Source organism: Mytilus californianus, unplaced genomic scaffold (assembly GCF_021869535.1).
Source record: "Mytilus californianus isolate M0D057914Y unplaced genomic scaffold, xbMytCali1.0.p SCAF_16, whole genome shotgun sequence".
NCBI lineage: Eukaryota > Metazoa > Mollusca > Bivalvia > Mytilida > Mytilidae > Mytilus > Mytilus californianus.
The window spans coordinates 1,664,440-1,687,247 of record NW_026262648.1 but is presented as its reverse complement, the minus strand read 5'-3'; the positions used below and the strand labels follow the sequence as shown (position 1 = coordinate 1,687,247).

At 33.2% G+C, this 22,808-nt stretch overlaps 1 protein-coding gene across 2 annotated transcripts; it reads left to right on the top strand.

Moving 5' to 3' along the window:
- Positions 1–264: 264 nt before the first annotated feature.
- LOC127726057 (cytochrome P450 2C8-like) lies at positions 265–15,981 on the top strand. 2 transcript variants are annotated; one of them, XM_052233396.1, is made up of 8 exons: positions 265–741; positions 3,888–4,113; positions 6,794–6,920; positions 9,124–9,274; positions 10,792–10,928; positions 12,333–12,429; positions 12,850–13,056; positions 15,302–15,981. In XM_052233396.1, the coding sequence occupies exons 1-8, from the start codon at positions 375–377 to the stop codon at positions 15,481–15,483; spliced, it is 1,494 nt and encodes a 497-aa protein (XP_052089356.1). In that variant the 5' UTR covers positions 265–374; the 3' UTR covers positions 15,484–15,981. The 2 variants fall into 2 exon arrangements, with proteins under 2 accessions (XP_052089356.1, XP_052089357.1); XM_052233397.1 differs by lacking the exon at positions 12,850–13,056.
- Positions 15,982–22,808: the final 6,827 nt, after the last annotated feature.

The following is a 22,808-nucleotide window of genomic DNA, read 5'->3' as shown; positions in this document are numbered from 1 at the left end:
AAAGCCTTTTTGCTTTGCATGTAAGTAACTTTCAGAAGTTTGCCCCCTACCCCCCTTCCCCAACTTTTCTTACCACTCCTACGCCACTGCAGACTGAACATATCTTACACATCTCCCTGGTCAGAAGTCAGTAAATGAAAACTACATCGATTACTACTACATGTATATATGTCGACTAAAATGAGTTAGTGTCAAAATTTGAAGGTCAACCCTACATTGCCTATTAAGCATGATAACAAAATGTATAAATAGAATACATATCAAACAAAATATCCAGTGTTACACGCTCCGCAGTGTTTTAAACTACAGATACGTAAGGAATTTTCGTTCCAACAACAATATAGGAAAATATAGAAAACAATTCAGTGTTTATTATGATTGAAACTATTCTTCACTCAGTAGATGTATTTACAATCTTGACATTTTTTATAACATTATTATTAGCTTACATTATTTGGGACAATGTGGTTCGAGTGCGAACGAACATTCCTGGACCAACACCATGGCCGATAATTGGAAATTTGCCGTCAATAATAGGGACTAATAATGCAAGTGAAACATTTCTGCAGATGCAAAAGAAGTATGGAGATTTAGTTTACCTCAAGTTCGGTAAATTACCCATTGTTGTCGTTTATGGATACAAGAATGTACATCAAGTGTTGGTTGACAATGGCAACAAGACAAAATTCAGACCTAGACATTTGCTTCGCTTCCTAAAAACAATCTTCCCAAAAGAAGCAGGTAAGTGATAATTAAGAAATCACCAGCGGTCACCAGAGGTCACCAAAGTTCCTGTCTTGTCAATACTTTTTTTATTGACTTCAAATATGTTAGATTTAATTTCTTCTTCTTCCAGATAGAGGAGTCGTTGCCGACTTTTGAAAGTTCTGTTAATTTGTTTTGCTCGTATAGTTTCATTAGTATGATGTGTGCAGTAATTGTAAACTTGAAAGCAAGGATTTAGCAAGAAAAAACAGCAATATTTAATCATTGTAAAATCGTTTGTTTACATTCATCATTTCATGTACTTATAATCATTTACTGTCAAAACCCAGCTGTTTTCTTCGGAAAGTCCATCATAAAAGAGAGTAAAATACACATATATGAAATTTAGGTTTTACTAATTTGAAAACTAATGTACATTGTAATTTATCATGCTTATTCTGATGTCATGTTGTCGTTCCACCTTTAAATCCCATATGATATAACTTGATTAAATATAAACCCACTTATCGAACGACGATCAGAACAAATTTAATGTATAACTTAGGTTATTTTAAGGTAACAGGTACGTAAAAGGGCGATTTAATGTTTGTTAATGAAATTTTGCATGTAACTAGGGCATGCTAAAGATTGTCTGCTCTTTGGTCGGGTTGTTGTCTCTTTGACATATTCCCCACTCCCATTCTCAATTTTATATGAATACAGAAAAACAAAATATGTATCTTTTGTATAGTAAATTTAATAGCCCACAGACATACAAATGAAAAGAGCACATATATAAATATCACAAAAAGTTCAATATTAATAGGGATTCAACAAATCAACAAATTCATTACATAAATAGAGAATAATACATGGCAAAATCCGTATCACATGCCGTATCATCCCGAGATACCAATATCAGCTCGAGGGCCTTTAGGCCCTAGGGATGATATTGGTCGAGGGTGATACGGCATGTGATACGGATTTTGCCATGTTTAATACGCTTTATCATATATTTAACAGGAGAGTATATAGGAACTGTCCGAGAGACTCCGTATAGAATACGAACGAGAAATCCGAGTAGGGGTGCGATAAAGGGGTGTGATAAAGGGTAGACATGCGATAAAGGGGTGTGATAAAGGGTAGACATGCGATAAAGGGGTGTGATAAAGTGTGCGCATCAAATGTGAGCGATACGGATTAAACAGCAGGCTATTTATCAAATATTCTGTATTTACTACTAAATATATGATGAATACTAGTTAAATTATATGGCCTTCCAAATACCATTTTGATCCTTAACATCACTGAAGAGACATTAATTGTCGAAATCCGGATATGGTGTACTAATTTTTTCACCTTTTGTTTGCGGTATACCATCTTTTCCGCAAGTTTTTTGTTTTCTGTTTGGTATTAAATTATTAATTTTAAAAGATCTATTTTGTAACATCTTGTGATCCGTTTATTTGGCAATCGCCAATGGCAGTCAGCAGGGTTTAAGAACATCTGTTGTTCGACCTGTTAGTCAAATGCGTTTTGTTAAAATATACTTTTTCACTTTTTTGGTCTTTTGGAAAATGTTGTTTGTTCTGTATTTAGACACCTCTATCAAGAAATTTGTTTTGCATGCACACGTAAAAAAATTGCGGTTTTTATCCAACGCAATCGTAGGTTTGAACGTTGTTTTCAATTTAGACTTGTATATATTATACAAAAACCTTTGCACCTTTTGTTTGCGGTATACCATCTTTTCCGCAAGTTTATTGTTTTATGTTAAGTATTAAATTTAAATTTATAGTTAAGATCCATTTATTACATCGGTGATCCGTTTATTTGGCAATCGCCATTGGCAGTCAGCAGGGTTTAAGAACATTTGTTGTTCAAGTGCGTTTTGTTAAAATGTACTTTTCACTTTTTTTGTCTTTTGGAAAATGTTGTTTGTGCTGTATTTAAACCCCTCTAACAAGAAATTTGTTTTGCATGCACACGTATAAAAAATGCGGTTTTTATCCAACGCACTCATAGGTTTGAACGTTGTTTTCAATTTAGACTTGTTTATATTTTTTCGTTTGGGCTTGTATTATATTTGCCTTCGGGTTTATATGATCCGTTCATCCTATTTTGACTCCTCAAAATTCAAGAGTCTATCCTAAATAGAGGTAAATTGTATGGCTTTCCAAATACCGTTTCGATTCCTAACATCACTGAAGAGACATTAATTGTCGAAATCCGGATATGGTGTACAAAAACCTTTGCACCTTTTGTTTGCGGTATACCATCTTTTGCGCAAGTTTATTGTTTTCTGTTTAGTATTAAATTTATAATTAAGATCCATTTATTACATCGGTGATCCGTTTATTTGGCAATCGCCAATGGCAGTCAGCAGGGTTTAAAAACATTAATTTTGTTGTTCGACCTGTTAGTCAAATGCGTTTTGTTAAAATATACTTTTTCACTTTTTTGGTCTTTTGAAAAATGTTGTTTGTTCTGTATTTAGACCCTTCTAACAAGAAATTTGTTTTGCATGCACACGTATGAAAATTGCGGTTTTTATCCAACGCAGTCATAGGTTTGAACGTTGTTTTCAATTTAGACTTGTTTATATATATATATATATATATAACGTCTTCGTCAACGAATTTCTTGCGAGGGTGGATCGTTGTGAAAAACGATACTGTACACAATAAAAATAGATTAGTATATATTATATAATGTAAAGGACTCAAATCTATGGTGGGGTCCAGATCTATGGTTGGTTCCAGATCTATGACAGATTTCACTGACAGAGATGAAGGCTATTTGTTCAGCCGAAATATATTGGTCAACACCATTTTTTAACATCCTCTTCGTATATCACCATCTTATATTAGTATCGTTGCGCAAATCTTAACACTTTCATACGTATTGCCTGTTCTAAACGATTCCGTACATATTGGATTTGCTGTTAGGTCGATTTTAAAGACTTCTATATATATAAAAGATATTTGCCAGATATTTTTGTCAATAACTATGTATATATTTAGCCTTTTTTGGCTAATATAACCAATTCGTTAACCCACTCCTTTATCCCTGTATCATAATTAAGAAGGCATAGCAAGAAAGTCGAATAAAGCATATGTATTCTTAAACGCAGTTAAGTATTACACAATGTTTTTGTTATTATATTTTTGTCTTATATACAGGTGTAATCTTTAGCAATGGCCAAGAATGGGTTGACATCCGGCGATTTTCTATGGTCGCATTAAAAGACTTCGGTGTCGGTAAACAATCTATTGAAGAGAAGATACAAGACGAGGTCGACTTTTTGATGGATCTCTTCTCAAAACAAGAAAAGAAACCAACAGATTGTAGTAAAATGTTCCCGAAAGCAACCTCCAATATCATTTCAAGCATTATATTTGGTTCACGGTAATATTCTGAGTTATTTTGCATATTTATCTATTAAACTATATTAATTTCCAATATACATTTGTATATACATCATGATGTTCAGTTCTGCTTTTACTCAATCTGATCAAAATTAAATCTTTAAAATTTTTATGTGAAGTGCATAGTTGTCTACAAATACTTGGCTATGATTGGCCGGCTATTATTTATTCCCTTGGTTTACACTTCAATAGAGCATGTTACCTAAACCACACCTGGTATCCCGGTTCACGGTAATATTCTGTGTTATTTTGCATATTCATCTATTAAACTATATTAATTTACAATATACATTTGTATATAAATCATGATGTTCAGTTCTGCTTTTACTCAATCTGATCAAAATCAAATCTTTAAAATTCTTATGTGAAGTGCATAGCTGTCTACACATACTTGACTATTATTTGTTCCCTTGGTTTACACTTCAATAGAGCATGTTATCTAAACCACACCTGGTATCCCGACCGAAATCCGCAGAGGGATCCGAATCCCGAGGAGCAACTAATGAAAAGTTTATAACGGTGAGTAAGTAAAAGCTTATAGATGTGTAAACTGGGACACTTCCTCATTTTCATTCAGTATGTGAGTTATTCGGCAGTAAACCCCTCTATACACTTTGCTCCGATAGATTTGTTTGTCGCTCGACATGTTCTTTGCTCCGATAGATTTGTTTGTCGCTCGACGTGTGTTTGCTCCGATATATTTGTTTGTGCAATGTAAAATGATATAAGGATTTCTGCAATGATACTGTCGCATTTTCTGAATTACTAAATCGTATAACTAATTTCAGGTAACCCGCCACATATCCATGTACCTGTCAGGAGCCTCGTCGGTGGTTTTTTTTATGTTATATTTTAATGTTTTGGTGCGCATCTGCGCCAATTTTGGAATAAAATACAGTACTTTATTTGAGCCACAGGTTTTTTTCTGTTGCGCTCATTCACAGGTAAAATATGACGGAAAGTTGTATCCTTAAAACGAGGCTCGTATAAGAAATGTTGTACAGTATCCCCCTATAGGATTAGTAAGTGATTTCATTTTCATTTCTCATACAAAACTGAGAGTCACTTAAAGGTATGTAATTGTATAGTTTTCATATGTTCGAGGTGACAACATGGCATAGTTTCATCGGAGACAAATAGAGGAGGAAATACGTCTGTAATTTTTTAAAGGTCAATTTTAGGATATCTTATGTATTAAAAACAGAGACAAATAGTATTGATATATCCAAAAAGTTGTAAAGCCAGAATCACAACAGATGTGATTAGCATAACCATTATTTAGGTAGCAATACACAGTTAGGAAAAAAACTTAAAATTGACACTCATAATTTTTAACCACCCTCTTTCCCTGCCTTTCTAACAAATAAGGCTTAATATTTGTGTTATGCATGTATATATTTATGGAAAGAGCATCTTCCATAGATTTGATTTCCAATAATTATAATGGTGAAATATAATCTCTTTTTGGTGTAACCATGGCAACAATCTGCATTTATTTGATACAAAATATTGCAAAAAGGGGGGGTGAAAATGTCTCCAAAATTTGGTCCAAAGGAGAATTTCAATCCATTAGAGTATTACCTTTCCTGAAACCATAGACATTTATCTATCAAGAGATCCAAAAAAAATCATATGCATTTTTGCTCGTTTTTACATTAAATTGAATTGAAAAGATCGAGGGTCAAATCTTTGTTGAAAAACACTACAATAATTTCTGGACCTATGGGCGGTACGGATGTGAAAATACGGACTGTCAAACAGAAAAATGGTCCATAAAACATGCTAAAAACAATCTAGATGTTCATATAAACCCACTTGGAAGGCTATATTATTCTTCAACTATTTAAAAATAAATTTGATTATACAAAAACTTTCATATTTAAAAAATTCACGATCTCAGCATTTAACAAAAACTAATCAGTGTTTAATGTGTTCATTTTGATTTATTGATTAATGTGATTTGTGATCAATATGTCATTTTTTGCTATCAAAACTATGTTTTCTCGTTTGAATTGTTTTACATTTGTCATTTCTGGCCTCTTATATCTTAATATGCGGTATGGGTTTTTGCTCATTGTTGTAGGTCGTACGGTGACCTATTGTTGTTAACTTCTGCGTCATTTGGTCTCTGGTGGAGAGTCTCATTGGCAATCATACCACATCTTCTTGTTTTATATTGTAACATTATTAAAAGTCTCTTTTCAATCTAGATCTATTATTTATACGATTTACCTGTATTATTGGCGCAAATGAATTTGTATTATTTTGAGATATGGTGTGTGGTGCAAATGAAAGATTTTTTGGCGCAAATGCAAAGCACCGTTTTTTTTAAATTTTTTATTTAGAGAATTGGTTGATAAAGGCAGATCTTGTATTGTTTCTGTGTAAATCATTTAAAACCTTTTTAGATACATAACAATTTAAAGATTGGCACATTTTGTAGACTCCTGTCTGTTGTTCAAAACTGTGTGTATTGCGTCTAGATGTCTCATACGTCACGCACCTCCATCTCATACCTATCATTTTGTTGTGACTATACATGAAAATTTACTCGTAACGATCCAGCGCCCTCGTAAGAAAGATCGTCGACTAATATCTAGAGGTTTTATATATTTACTTAAACATATCTATAAATTATTCTTTTAATTCTTATTGATTAGGTTTGACTTCGATGATCCAGAATTCAACAACCTTTTAGGGAATATTGCTACTATATTTAAATATGCATCTGCGTTTAGACTAGAAAATTGCTTCCCAATTCTGGACAAAGTAAATCCTTTCAACAAGGTAAGTCGACAAACTGATTTTGTACCGTAAAGAATATTAGGACATCAATTGAATCTTGGTAGTTACTGATAAAACTGAATGCTATTAGTTCAGTTATTTTGCTTTTGTTCGGGCAATAATAAGACTTAGACAGCCAAATGTCCATTTATTATGGTAATATCTAACATATACTAGTGTAATAATTTTTCTAGCGTTTACTGGTGTAATAATTATTATGGCGTATACTGTTGTCATAAATTATCTGGCGTATGCTGGTATATGAATATCTGTGAACATTCAGCAAATCTTACGTCGTAAGATTTTGTGTGAAACAAATCACTGTCGTAAACTGTCGATAATTTATCTAGTATATAATTTATCACTGATGCTGATTTCAGTTTGTGTGACAACTAAACTAAAAGGTATCATGCAACCAGCAGCATTATTTCAATAATACATTTTGATTCTATATTTAGTATAATTCTAATATTTTACGTTACAAAACAAGCTGTTAAATCCAGGGGTAAGGCAAAAAGACGATTCCTTTAACAGAAAAGGAAAATCATTTTGACACCACCACAATTCATGCAATTTTCACCCGAAAATTAAAAGAACACATTTTAAAGCTATTCTATATTTTGTAAGCAATATTGTGGAACATTTTTCGATGCCAGTCAAAATTATGCCCCGAAGGCAATGCGTATTAATTAATGAATATATGAAGGCATAATCGAATACTCAATAATTTAAAACAAATATATGAAACGCAGTGCAGCAATTTTATCGAATATTATACTGCGGAATCAGTGTTATATAAACCAGTGATGGAACTGTAAAATTCATAGAAATGATTATCAAAGTGGGGTTGGCACTCTGTTGAACCAACAATTTCCATTGAAAAATGCCTGCACCAATTAAGGATCGCCATTGTTTTAAATGAGGATACTTCAAAGATTATCCCCTTAATGTAGCCAATATATATATATATATATATTTCGACTCTTAAAAATCCAAGATTCTATCCTAAATTGAGGTAAATTATATGGCCTTTCAAATACCGTTTCGATTCCTAACATCACTGAAGAGACATTAATTGTCGAAATCCGGATATGGTGTACTAATTTGTGAACCTTTTGTTTGCGGTATACCATCTTTTCCGCAAGTTTATTGTTTTCTGTTTGATATTAAATCAATATTTAAGATCCATTTTGTTACATCTAATGATCATATTATTTGGCAATCGCCAATGGCAGTCAGCAGGGTTTAAGAACATCCGTTATTCGACCTGCTAGTCAAATGCGCTTTGTTAAAATGTACTTTGTCACTTTTTTGGTCTTTTGGAAAATGTTGTTTGTGTGCTGTATTTAGACCCGTTTACCAAGAAATTTGTTTTGCATGCACACGTATAAAAATTGCGGTTTTTATCCAACGCAATCATAGGTTTGAACGTTGTTTTCAATTTAGACTTGTTCATAATTATATATATATACTGATCCAATTGTTAGGTGTTTTTATGGAAGATGTGAACATATAAGATAACCAACCCATACCATATATTTTAAATCTTGAAAAAGTATACATATGTATATGGAGGAGGAGTATTTATTGCTCCAATTAAGATCCCCTGATAGGCAACATGATATTGATATCAATATACAAATACAATATATTTTTATGCCCACGCCGTAGGCGACGGGGTCATAAAGTGTTACCCTTGACCGTCCTGTCTTTCCGTCCGTCCGTCCCATTTTCGTTTGTTTGAAGCTTGAGCGGGGGCATCCGTGTCCTCAGACACATTCTTCTTTTATTTTTTCAGTAATACAATGGAACTATAAACTATTGGTGGGTCATATTCAAAAAGCCATATCGAATACACTTTATTACATACTTTTAAAATCGATGTTTTTTTAAGTGCAACCGTGATTGAAAGCGATATCATCACGGATGGCTGATTCGGAACGATTGCCTTTGATTATATTACACTCAAATTTAAAAGTTTTTACAACTAAGTATATTATAAAGGAAAATGAGATGGAGTATTAAATACAAGAATACAATTATTTAAATGGTCGGCCTGAATGAATTTGAATCAATGAGACCACATAGTAAACTATAACAACACATATTCTTTAGCATGATTTCATGATGTCCAACAGTGCCAAACTATGAAATTCCATCTGTTTTCTTATCCTTAATTGTGTATTATTTCATTTGGTTATTCCAGATAAAACTCGTTGTGGAGGGTAGAAAGAAAATTCAAAAGTATATAGCTTCACGGATAGAGAGTGCGAGATGTTCATTTGACGCTAATAACATTCGACATTTCTTGGATGTGTACCTTGAACAAGAAGGAAAACCCGACAGTAAAATTTCAGGTAAAGATTTTAACTTTAATGAACAGTTTTTAACAGCAAAAAGGGTTTTCAAATTTATTATTTGTTTTATGCACTAGTTGTATGTGTGCTGTTCTCCGGACGATTGCATAAACATGTGCATGAAGAACTGAAATGATTTTCTCTAAAAAACACAAAACTTAAAGGGATTATATTCTGCGATTGTCGAATTCCAATTCTGTTATTCTAGAGAAATGGTACGTTTTTCGTACAAAACACAAAGAGTGAAATTGAATAAATATAGTGATCTCTCACCGGATCGTACCATGACTCAAGTCTCCATGTGCTGAATCTCATGGATCTCTTACCAGATCGTACCATAACTCAAGTCTTCATGTTCCGAATCTTATGGATCTCTTACCAGATTGTACCATAACTCAGGTCTTCATGTGCCGAATCTCATGGATCTCTTACCAGATCGTATCATAACTCAAGTCTTCATGAGACGAATCTCATGGATCTCTTACCAGATCGTACAATAACTTAAGTCTTCACGTGCGGAATCTCATGGATCTCTTACCAGATCGCACCATAACTCAAGTCTTCATGTGCCGAATCTCATTGATCTCTCACAAGTTCATACCATAACTCAAGTTTTCATGTGCCGAATCTCATTGATCGATCACAAGTTCGTACCATATTTTAAGTCTTCATGTGCCGAATCTCATGGATCTCTCACCAGATCGTACCATAGCGGAAATCTCCTTGTGCCGAATCTCATGGATCTCTTACCAGATCGCACCATAACTCAAGTCATGGCTTTATTCTCAGAAATAATTCAAGTCTGTGTTAGAATAGTTTAAATATCTCCTGATCAAAGCTGTTTAACCTATTTTAGTGCCCCGTTAACATTAATTGTACAAGGAAATTTTTTATCATGAACTCAAGGCAAGCACGCTACCACGAAACCACAGAGGCGGTACCAAGGTGTTTGCCATACAGGACATATTTTATAGTGTGTCTTTCTATGTTGTGATGTTACACTATTGTTTCAGATAAGTATGAAGGTTTGGTACCATTAAACGTTTAAACCCGCTGCAATTGTTTGCACCTGTCCTAAGTCAGGAATCTGATGTTCAGTAGTTGTCGTTTGTTGATGTGGTTCATAAGTGTTTCTCGTTTTTCGTTTTTTATATAGATTAGACCGTTGGTTTTCCCGTTTAAATGGTTTTACACTAGTAATTTTTGGGGCCCTTTATAGCTTGGTGTTCGGTGTGAGCGAAGGCTCCGTGTTGAAGACCGTACTCTGACCTATAATGGTTTACTTTTATAAATTTTGACTTGGATGGCGAGTTGTCTCATTGACACTCATACCACATCTTCTTATATCTACATACAGTAATTTTGTAATAAAATGTCTTGAATCCAGAATATATTTCTTTTACTGAATTGTAATGATAATGATAAATTACAGTGTACAATTATACTACCAATAGGTCAGACAAATGTTTTAGTTCTGTTGAACAGTATTTCACAAAAAAAAAATCTCTTTTTTATAGATGAGTGTTTATTCCTTACTATCGCTGATCTGTATATTGCTGGTACGGACACCACCTCCGTGACATTACAGTGGAGTATGATGTATATGATAAAATACCCGGATATTCAGAAAAAATGCCAAACTCAAATATTAGAGGTAAACGTCCCGAAGAGTTTACAGTACATTCAGTCGCGTTGATGTTTTATAATCCCGAATATTCATGAGTTATATTTAAGTCCTTTTTGTCTATAATTTACACTGTGGCTGCTTTAAACGCAAGACCGTTTTCAAAATATAATTTGAAATACAGGGTTAGACTGCCTAAGCAACAATTTACAAAATCAATTATTATTTCATTCAAAATTAATCGCTAAGTGTTTTTTTTATAAAATATAGACTATCATTGTATAGCATTATATAACAATACACGGATAAGTGTCCACATGCCAAACTTTGTGAAATACCGAGAATTGCTTTTTTTGAAGTTAATAATACTGTCTTTCGAACTTCTAAGTGACATCGGCTTAACTTGTAAATGGTTGAAATCAATAATCGAATTCGGCTTTTAAAATATACATGATATAAGACACGTTTGAAATAAATAAATATACAATTTAAAACCAAAGTAATACGAATATTAAAGCAGTTTTGGATTTCTTATAAAAAGTTCCTCGATGTCACTTTTTCCCGGTTATATTTTCATTTAATTTGTTAATAGGATTTAATCTGATGTTGACATTTTCATTTTATATTTACAGTAAAATATTTGAGGGCAAGTATCATACATAAAGAATTTATTATTATTATTATTATTATTATTATTATTATTATTATTATACATATGATTTATGTTTACTGATTTGTTAAGTTAACCATGATAATTGTAACGTTTTATTGGACAATATAATATTACCCATAACATAAACTGATTGGCTACCAATGACCAAAGTTATGAAACTGAGTCATTCTTTAGAAATTTCAACAGATGGTACCAGTTACCGAAACCCTAAAACTTGATAGAAAATTGAACACATATTTACGTTGTGGTGTTGCTATGATTGATTTGTTTGGAGATTTTTTCGCAATTTTCAGAACGAACTTTAATTAAGGAACCTTTTTAGTCATTTTTTTTCAGCAAAATTTGCAGAAGACGGTATCAATTTTGTTTAATCGAATCGTCTTTCGGTTTTGCATGAATCTTCACAGAATGATTGCACATAATTTGGAGTTGTGCAATAGCTTTTATGGAATTATTTGAGGAATTTTAATCATATATATGTATTTTTCCACATTTGGGAAATGAGTCATTTTTCAGCAAAACTTAGAACAGATGCACGGTACCAGTTCTGTGTAATTTTCCTGCAGTTTTCAAGCAAACATTCCTATGCAACCTAACCATTCAAGACTTGGATTCATTTTTGTTTTGATATTTAAGTACACATTTATAATGATGAATATTATCGATTCTCCTGTGATTCTTATATAAACCTTAGTTAACTAGACATGTATGACCTAAGTACACTACTTGTATAATAATAAAATAAAACATCTTTCTAACAGGTTATCGGTAATGACAGACAACCTGTCGTGAGAGATAAAGACAATATACCATACGTAATGGCAACCTTACACGAAGTACAGAGAATATCAACCATTGGTAAGTTAATGCCATGGTAACCTTACACGAAGTACAGAGAATATGAACCATTGGTAAGTTACAATGCCATGGCAATCTTCCATGAGGTACAACAATATAAACAATTGAAAAGTTACAATGCCATGGCTCCTTACACGAAGTACAGAGAATATGAACCACTTGTAAGTTAATGCCATGGCAACCTTATACCAAGTATAGAGAATATCAACCAATGGTAAGTTGATATCATGGCAACTTCACACGAAGTGAAGATAATATCAACCATTGATAAGTTACAATGTCATGGCAACCTCACATACAGACACAACCATTTCAAGACACTGTATGCAAAACAAAATCTTGTTTATGCATTTTGTTCATAACGCGACAAGATCTAGAGCCATCATTTTGTACTATATATTTTCTTATTTTTGATTCTAGCTCCTCTTTCAGTACCACATGTAGCTCTTGAGGACATAGATATCGATGGAAAGACTGTTCCAAAGGATACAATTATCATCACTAACTTGATGTCTGTTCATCTTGATCCATCTGTTTGGGATAAACCAGAAGAATTTCGACCAGAGAGATTTCTTGATAAAGATGGACAGTTTGTTAAAAAGGAAGGCTTTTCTACTTTTTCGATGGGTATGGACTCACTTATGATGACCTTGAGCTGTTTTCTGCTCTTTGGTTAGGTTGTTATCTCTTTGACACATTACCAGTTTCCTTTCTCAATTCTATGTATAAGGTGTCAGACCACCAATTAAAAATACCTATCTGTTCAACCAAATTTTGCAATTTTCACAGCTTTCTAGATATTTTACCTTAAGTTTAACTTCATAGAAACCAGGTATATCCTGAATTGTACATGTATCACCTTTCTACATGCCAATTTTCAATCTACCTTTAAAGTCTTGTAAGAAAAATCTGACCTTAGGAACACAGGTACTACCAAAATAACCCCGGGTTTTCTGTTATAGATAATGCATATTTTAAGGTCTTTCTTGAGGGGTGTCAGGATTGATCAAATGAAAGACCGACCGGAGGTCTTTCTTTGGGCAATCGTGACACCCCGAGGTGTGTTATACGACAAGAAAAACCTTAAAATATGCATTATCTGACTTATATACCGTAAAAAGTATTATTTTCTGCAAAGATTTGCAAGATTTCCATCATACTTACCGACCACACTAAAGTGGGATATTCTTTTCTGATCCGTACTGATTTTAATACGCCCTACGGCTCATTTGAAACGTGAAATAAAACTCACTGATTAATCTAGATATAAGCTATAGCATTCATTATCTAGTTACAAAAGAAATATCACTAAATGCATGCAGCAAGACACAAATGAATTGTTACGGTGTATGAAAAATACAAGTCACTTTGTAAGTAATTTATTTTCAACTTATTTTAAGAAAGGGGATGCTATGTTTTTTCTATTTTTTCGTGACATTTTCATCGGGGAAAAGCAGATTATGTTTCAACAGTTTTTAACGAGCTGTTCAGAATTATTGTTTTCACTTTTGAATGACTTAGTCAGAATTAAATATCATACTCCCCCCCCCCCCCCAAAAAAAAAAACCTATTATAAAGCACGTGGCTGTTATTATTCTATAAATATTAAAATATTTGGTCATTTGATCATTTGATAGTGTAAAAGGTATAAGTACCTATAGATGTAATAAATTCAGAAGTGACACGAATATAGCACGAAATACTGATACTGATACATATAACACGTAAAACGAATATCCATAGGTCAATGTATGATTTCCAGTACAGTGTGACTCAATACGATATTCAAAATCATACACATGAATTTGTTAAATCTGGTTTGTTTTATTAGTGTTATGAAGGGTTTTGCATTATCAAATTCATCTCAAATATTGTCCCTTTATTGTAGCGATAAATTAACAAAATTTCACATTATTGGTTTCGGACGTTAAAATGCGCGTCTAAACACAGATGACAGGATTGTTTATGTCTTTATCCATAGCACGCGATACTATCAAACGAATTAAATGTTTAAGTAAATTATAGTTTGCATTTTAATCAAGGAAAACAATGACCTTACACAGGTCATTATGTTCTGCCTTGAAGCAAATTTCATTGAAACTTGGTATCGTCCGGGTTGATTCTTCAACAGAAAGACCTGACGTTCTAAAAGAAAATAACTCCACATAGGTATATAAGGAAATCTTTAATTAATATACTATGGAGCGCATTAATCCTGAATTTTTAATGTAAACTCATAGACAAGTAAATTTTGGCTCAAAATGGTCTAAATATATTTCTCTTTCACAAAAAGATTCATTTCTGCAAATTTGTTGGTTAGTTTAGGTAAAGAATGACACAAAAAGCACGATTTAGTGTCCGAGTAGGGCTACTTTTACATACGTTCTAATTTGGAGGGAGTAATTGGTGGTCTGACACATATAAGATGGCATGAATTCTAAATTAATAAGTGTTTTAAGAAGATAATTGAAATGACTTTTTGATGCGGTATTTCGTATTTACCTATGAGGTCTGCAATACAGATATTATTTAGTAAGTGCCCTTTTAACTGACAAACAATTTGAATGATTGAATATTTATAGAGACATTGTGTTGAAACCCGTAATTGTTTTGTTGGTAAGTTGATATGGGACATTGACATAAATGCCATACCTCATTGTAATCAATAAAGTAAATGCATCTTTCTACAAACAATATGCATGATCTTTCAAATTCCAGTGGGGCATAGACTAGGATCTTTATAAAAATATGTACACTAAGAGCAACTTTCTTTTAACTTCGTTTTGTACACACCACAATGAAAACATTATATCCCTTACATATTCATCATTATTTTCAATTCACAAGTAAAACGTAATTATACATTTTGTAGGTCCTCGTCTGTGCCTTGGTAAACAGCTTGCGGAATCAGAATTACTATTATTCTTCATTTCGATTTTACAAAGATTCAATTTGACAAAAGGTGATGATAACGACGAGTTGCCTATGATTGGGATTCAAACAGGTGCTACAAACCAACCACAACCATTCAAGATCTGTTTCATACCAAGATAAATATCGGTCCCCGATACATAATTGACTCCTGCTCTATGCTATTACCAGAATACAACAAATATACTACAACATTGAATGTTTCTATATTCCGCCATCCAGTGGCCAAAGAATATTGCACTACTCATGCACGCTAGTTTGTCTGAAATATGTCCCAGACCTTTTTCATTAAGCCTGTCGTATTGACCTGATATTTGGATTACTCATTACCGAAATAGTTCTCAAATTCGCAAATGGTACTGGTAAGGAGAAACTGTCAAACAATGGACGATCGAAAATAATTTATGCTTAGTGCAAAGCAATTACGGCATCGAACAGAATGATACCTTATTGATTCGCGTCTGGAAGGACTATTAAAATAAGTAAAATCTACGTTACCTTTATATGTCGTATTACCGATTTTGTTTTCGTTTTGATTGTGAGCATATTTTCAAAAATGTTTATGTTACTAGTGTGCATTAATTATCTGCTTTTTAGAAATAAAATATTTTCATTTCTTTCCTTTGTTTTGTGGTTCATTGATTTCTCGGCTTTATCTTATATAAATGAGTATGACCCTATTTAAATTAAACGTTTGAACTTGTATATTTAACAGCGTAACATGTTCTTGATTGTCTTTGATTTGGTAGGGCCGTGTTCTTTACAGTGGTTCTTATGACTGAAAGACCTGACACTGTGAACTGATACATATATTATATATAGTTGCCAGACGGAAACAAATAGTCAATATTGTTTTAGATGTGGTATGATTGCCATTGAGACAACTATCTACCAGTTCAAATGACGTGGATATAAGCAATTATAGGTCACCGTATGGTCTTCAGCAAATAGAAAACCCCATAGCGTATAGTCATCTATGAAAGGCCCCGATACGAAAAGTGTGAAACATTTTGGTGATGGCTGAATAGTGACTAATGCAGAACACATAATGGCAATATTTTGACAAACAAACAATTGCCGGTATAGCCAGTATATGTGTGCTGCATTGATGATTCTGGAATTAAAATACTATATAATTTGGATCCGATTCCTTAATCAAATCTTGCTCGAATCCGTTCATCCTGTTGACATTTGTTCTGGTCTAAATCGTTGTATTAATGTAACAGATAGAAAATTGTCCAATAGTACTTATGCCCTAGATCCGTATGAGTTTGTCAGCATAGGGTTTAAGGGGGAGGGGGTTACCCGGTATGTCACATAGTCCAACTTTACTATTACCGGCTGGTCCAAACTGGAGAGATTCTCAACGTGGGCCATTATACCAGAGATTGGGGTAGGCTTGGCACTAAAATGGCTCATAGATTTTGTGCCCTAGACCCGTACGGGTTTGTCAGCATAGGGTTAAAAGGGGGGTACCTGGTATGTCACATAGTCCAACTTTAATATAGGCAATATTTCAATGAATATCATACAGGAGAGGTAGTTACAACCAATTCCTGGTATAATACAATAAAATTCGTCAGTGAGAGAAATGAAATTTTGATCTTTCTATTTGCCAAAAATACAGTGAAAACAAATTTAAGATGTGCTAAAAATGTCTCAAATTAGATTTTATTAAGCATCGGAAAACCTTAAGAGATTCCTTGTCTCATGATGAGTATAGCCAATTGAAAACCTATTTTAATTTCAAACTCAACTTTGAATTTGAAAATTTGGTTAATAATAAAAACCAACAAAAAAGATTCACATTATGTAGATTTAGACTAAGTAACCACAGTTTCAGAATTGAGAGAGGTCGTTATGAAAGAATATTTGATAGTCAAGGAAAATGGTTGCATTACCTCATCAGGATAGAATATGCAAGTTTTGCTCGCTGAGCTTGGTTAAAGATGAAGCTCATTTTTTATTTACATGCCCTCTATATAATAATGTTAGAGAATCATATCTTAATAACATTTTTCATAAATTTTATAACTTAAGGAAATTGCATAAGGATGATCTTTTGATCTGGATAATGCCAAATGATGACATGCAATTTATATCAGAATTTAGTGATTATCTTAACTCTGAAATAAGAAGGGCAAAAGATCTGTGAAAAAATATTCTATCTTGTCACAAAAAAAAAGAAGGTATCACTAAGTTATCAATATCTTATGTGGAACAGGAGTTATCCTCTTTTGTATACTGTATGAACTGACTCTTCCCCTATTATAATTGAACAAATATTGTCTGTTATTTGTATAATAATCATAATTAAATTGTATTGTCTGTATTTGTAACTTAATTGATATGCTTGTAATGAGCCATATGATTAGGAAAATAAAAATATTCTATTCTATTCTATTGCCGGCTGGCCATACTGAGAGAATCTCCACGTGGGCCATTTTACAAGAGTAGAAGTAGGCACGGCCTTAAAATGGCCCATATCACTAATGCCCTAGACCCATACGAGTTTGTCAGGATAGTGTTAAGGGGGTATCCGGTATGTCATAAAGTCGAACTTTACTATTGCCAGCTTGCCAAACTGAGAGATTCTCCACGTGGGCCATTATACCAGATGTTGAGGTAGGCATGGCATCTAAAATTTCCCATAGCACTTATGTTTAAGACCCGTACGAGTTTGTCAGCATAGGGTTAGGGGTATCCGGTATGTTCACATAGTCTAACTTTATTATTGCTGGCTGGTCAAACTGAGAGATTCTCTACGTGGGCCATTATACTAGAGATAAAGGTAGACATGGCCTCTAAAATGGTCTACAGGACTTATGTTCTAGACCCGTACGAGTTTGTCAGCAAATGGTTAGGGGGCTACCTAGTATGCCACTTAGTCCTACTTTACTATTGCCGGCTGGCCAAACTGAGAGATATTCGACGTGGGCCACTATATCAGAGGTAGAAGTAGGCATGGTCTCTAAAACGGCTCATAGCACTTATGTCCTAGACCCGTACGAGTTAGTCAGAATTTTTACCCGGTATGTCATATAGGCTTATCTGTACATTCTTTTGACATGTGTTCAGGTCTATAAGCGTTGTTTTAAAGTAAAAGACAGAAAGCTTAGTGACCCGACAGACTTTTATGAAAGAGGTAGGGCAATATTCACCTGAATTATTTCACATCAAGACCATTTTTTAAAAGACTGTCAATCTTTACAAAAATTCTTAGTATCGTACATTCACATCTACACTTAAAGGTTTTAACAACATTTTCGTGTATTTCTGATCGTATAGCCAAATATTATTTATGTCTAAAAAGGATCAGAATTGTTATTTTGACAGATTTTGGGTGCAATGTTAGTAAATATCCAACAATAGTGCACACGCTGAAATGTTTCGCCTGCTTTTCTGATTTTAATTCATTTTATGATGACAGTCCTTCAGATAAAGGTCAACCTACAAGTATAACATAATTATAACATTATCAATGATCTACAAGTATAACATCAACATAACATTATCAAGGATTCATGTAAATGAGATGAAGGTCAGATGATCTACTGTCTGTAGAAATTGAGAAACAGACTTACCTACGAAACCAAACTTTGACCAATGGACTATGAAAATGAGGCCAATGTCAGATGATACCTGCCAGACAGACACACCTTACAATCATTCCATACACCTAATATAATTGACGTATTTAATTGCTCATAGTATCTGAGAAACAGACCAAACTTAATATTGATCAACGAACCACATAATTTTAGGTCAAGGTCAATCCTGTCAGACGGATATATACACTTAATTCATTCCATACACTTAACCTATATCAACGCACTGACGTACTGCTAACTAAGATGACCGGCCAAAGATCTGATGATTGGTAAATAAATTATACATAATTCAATCTCACTGTAAGCTGCTAACAGGAACTGGAAGTTGTTTTCTTACGTCCAGTATAAAATATTTGTGAATCAAATCGGTAAGTGTTGTCCGAACAGAGGTTTGACATCAAATGGGACAACTGTCTGAACGCCAAATAATGAATTCGACAAACATTTGCAGTCCGATCAGCCGTGATTGTGTCAAATGTCAAACAGACTCCCTCCGGCGAAAGTGTCTTGTCTTCATATTTCTATTTCAACGCCTATGTGTGTATTCATATAAAAGGTATGTTTCACTTTAAAATCAAAGGAGTAGAGTCGTTTTCCTCCGAGAAAAACTTAAAACCTTTACTTACAATCACAGTATCAGAGCTCCATGAGTGTTCCTACAGATCCTTACAATGATACGGCTAATCGTAAACAGATTTTACGATACCAAGCCTGAAGATTGCACAAAAACGCAGGTGTGTCAGTATTCGGCATTTTTTTTTTTATCTATCCTCATTTAAACTAAAACCAAATAGCTGTTTGAAAGTAAGGTATTATATTTCTAATACATATTATTTTATTTTGAGGAGTGATGTCCTTCGAAACAGAATTTTATAAAACCTGTAAAATTTGCAATTTTTAATAAAAATGCCTTTATGTAGCTGCAATTCTTTGCAATTTTGTATTAAAATTTCTTCATCAGCAAACATTGTTTTTATCAGAGTTCAATAATTTTGATTTATGATCTCTATGTAATCTTTACAACATTGCCCGACGCAACTGTGCCTGTTAATATATAACAATGATGCTGATTTTCATTTCTTCCCTGAATTGAATTAAATTTTCTTTTTCTTCATGGACAATAGAGCAGGGTAATGAACGAAGATAACATTTTGTGCTCACAATGCCATCGTTAGTTTCCAAAAATAGCAACAAAGAACAATGTACAAACGAACTAACAACAACATTCATTTCTACCCTGTTCAGATCATATTGATTTCGCTTGTCTACCCTTTTATAACAACCAAGGTTTGTGATATGTTGGCAGAAAATAATAAGGCCAATAAAAAAAAGAAAAAATTGAGCTATTATAGATTTTTTTCTTCTGGTCATCGTGTGGTATACATTCACATTTGCATTATCAAAGCATATATGTTAACGTCTAAATGATTTACTTATTTGTATATTTAAATATTTTTTCAATTCACTTTCTAGGCAATATTTTTCAAATTACAATGTGGTAATAAGGACTTTATAACTAGGAAAAAGGAATAAAAACCATTTGAATTATCATTTATCAATGGCAAGACATATTCATACTCTGGTCATACTCCCCCCCCCCCCCCTTCCAAAAAAAAAAACGAAAAAAAAAACAGTTAAATGATCATCAATGCAAGGTCAACCTTCCGCCTATATATTATGCATGTTTTGAAAAGCACAACAGGAAGTCCAAGTAAAGTGGCTACATGGCGTTAGTATTAGTGACTTTGAAATCCTTCGAGGGACAATCGATATGCATTACTATCTGAGAAATAACCCTTTTATTGTGTAGCAGAACATAAAAAGAACATTTAAGTTTTTGTAGCTGATAACATGACTTAAGGCGATATTGCAGTACCAGCTAAATTGTGACGCCTTCCTTAACTACATGCGGAAATAAAAAAAATCTAAAAAATAAAGACGGCATATTTTTATCGATGTTTTTCCCATCAACATCAACATAAAACACAACTATATATAAATATAGGCAGTTGCTATTTGTCCGATTAGCCGGATAAATAGTACTGGGACTATTTGTCCGGCTAACCGGGAAAATAGTACTGGGACTATTTGTCCGGCTAGGCAAAGTATCAGTGGTGGGACTATTTTTTAAGTAATTCAGTTGAATATTGATGGATCTATAACATAAAAATGAATAGTGTAATGATGTATGTTCAAAATTTTCTATACACATACATGTAACAGCTCATAGCATAATTATCCCAATAATTGCTTTTTTGTAAAAATGTATCCTTTAATTGTTCATAATCTTCACTTGAGACCAAATCAGATATATTTATTTTTAACAACAAAGATATCAGCAGCATTGGCTTTGACACGTACCATTTTGTGAAAACGGTGGAAGAGGAAGAGGAAGAGAAATAATAATAATAATAATAATAATAATAATAATAATAATAATAAACAGAAGAAGAACTGAGCAAAACCAATAAGTCTCCAAACTTTGGAGACCTAATTAAACTATTTATTTCATTTACATAAGCTTCCTCCCTGTTTAACAGAAGAGGAATTAACACAGGAAAACTTTTTAATTTACAGTGAAACCTGCAGCGCACCCTTTGTCGCTTAAACATATTGATATATCGTTGAAACTAACTTCCGAAAACGACTGAAGAAAATATTTTTAGTTTTCCATAATGTATTAATTGGAAGTCAGAAAATATGTCTTGAGATAGTTAACCGGTACATGTATGGACCGAAAACATGAAAAGAATAAAACTTTGAGGTCATTGATTTTGAAATTTGATTACGACGGTCCAGGAACACTAAACTAGGTGTTTGACTTATTTAATTTTCCCCCAATTTGACAATGCTTAATACACATTTTTTTCCGAACTTATACATGCTAAAGCCAAAATTATTGTATTTGTACAAAAATCAATGCATTCGATCATTCAATACCTAATTTAATAATTTAGATGTCATAATATCATGATTTGCGATTTCAGCTGTTCTTGAATCCCATTTATAAAATTTGATCTTTATTTAAGTTCATACTAAATCGGTTGTGAAGTTATGAAAACTGGAAAATTTATCACAATGAACATTGATACTGCCGTTTTCGGAAATGATTCCAACATCAGTAACAAGGATTACACACGCCCCCTTTGTGCTGCTGAAGATAATACGGTATTACGCGCACGCACGCTCATGGTGATAAAGTGACATTCGCATCACAATGGCCGGACAAATATTCCTAGCCACTCCGATAAATAAATATAACGTATAGATAAATAATCGACGAATAGTAAATAAATTATAACGATGGCTATTTTAAGGGGGAAATTCATAACATTTACAATGAAACGGGTATATTGATAAATCATGGAGGAAAATTCGCTTGAAATGCGTTTATAAGTTGTTAATTAATGTTATTTGTATACGTTTTTAAAGAATTTTTTAAGCAGTTTTTGAGCTTTTGGTTTCAAAATGTACGTGCGTTTTTCAAACAGTAGTACTGTTACAGTTAATTGCAAAGTTTACACTGATGACTTAATATACATAAAACGTGTACGATACATTTTTTTTCATATGAAATGTGTTTATTAATAAGCTTTATTTTCAAACTTATTCATTGACTTGTTTTCTCGTTTCAGGACGTACAATTTCTGGAATGAACAGACGGCGGTTATAGCCTGTGTACACATGTGATCCACAGTCTGAAAATATCATTCTACAATTAGTGATACACAGCATGTACATGATAACATGTTTATAATGTAATTGCATCTAGGCAATATGAAAATAAGGAGATGCGGTATGATTGCCAATGAGACAACTATCCACCAAATTTCAAAT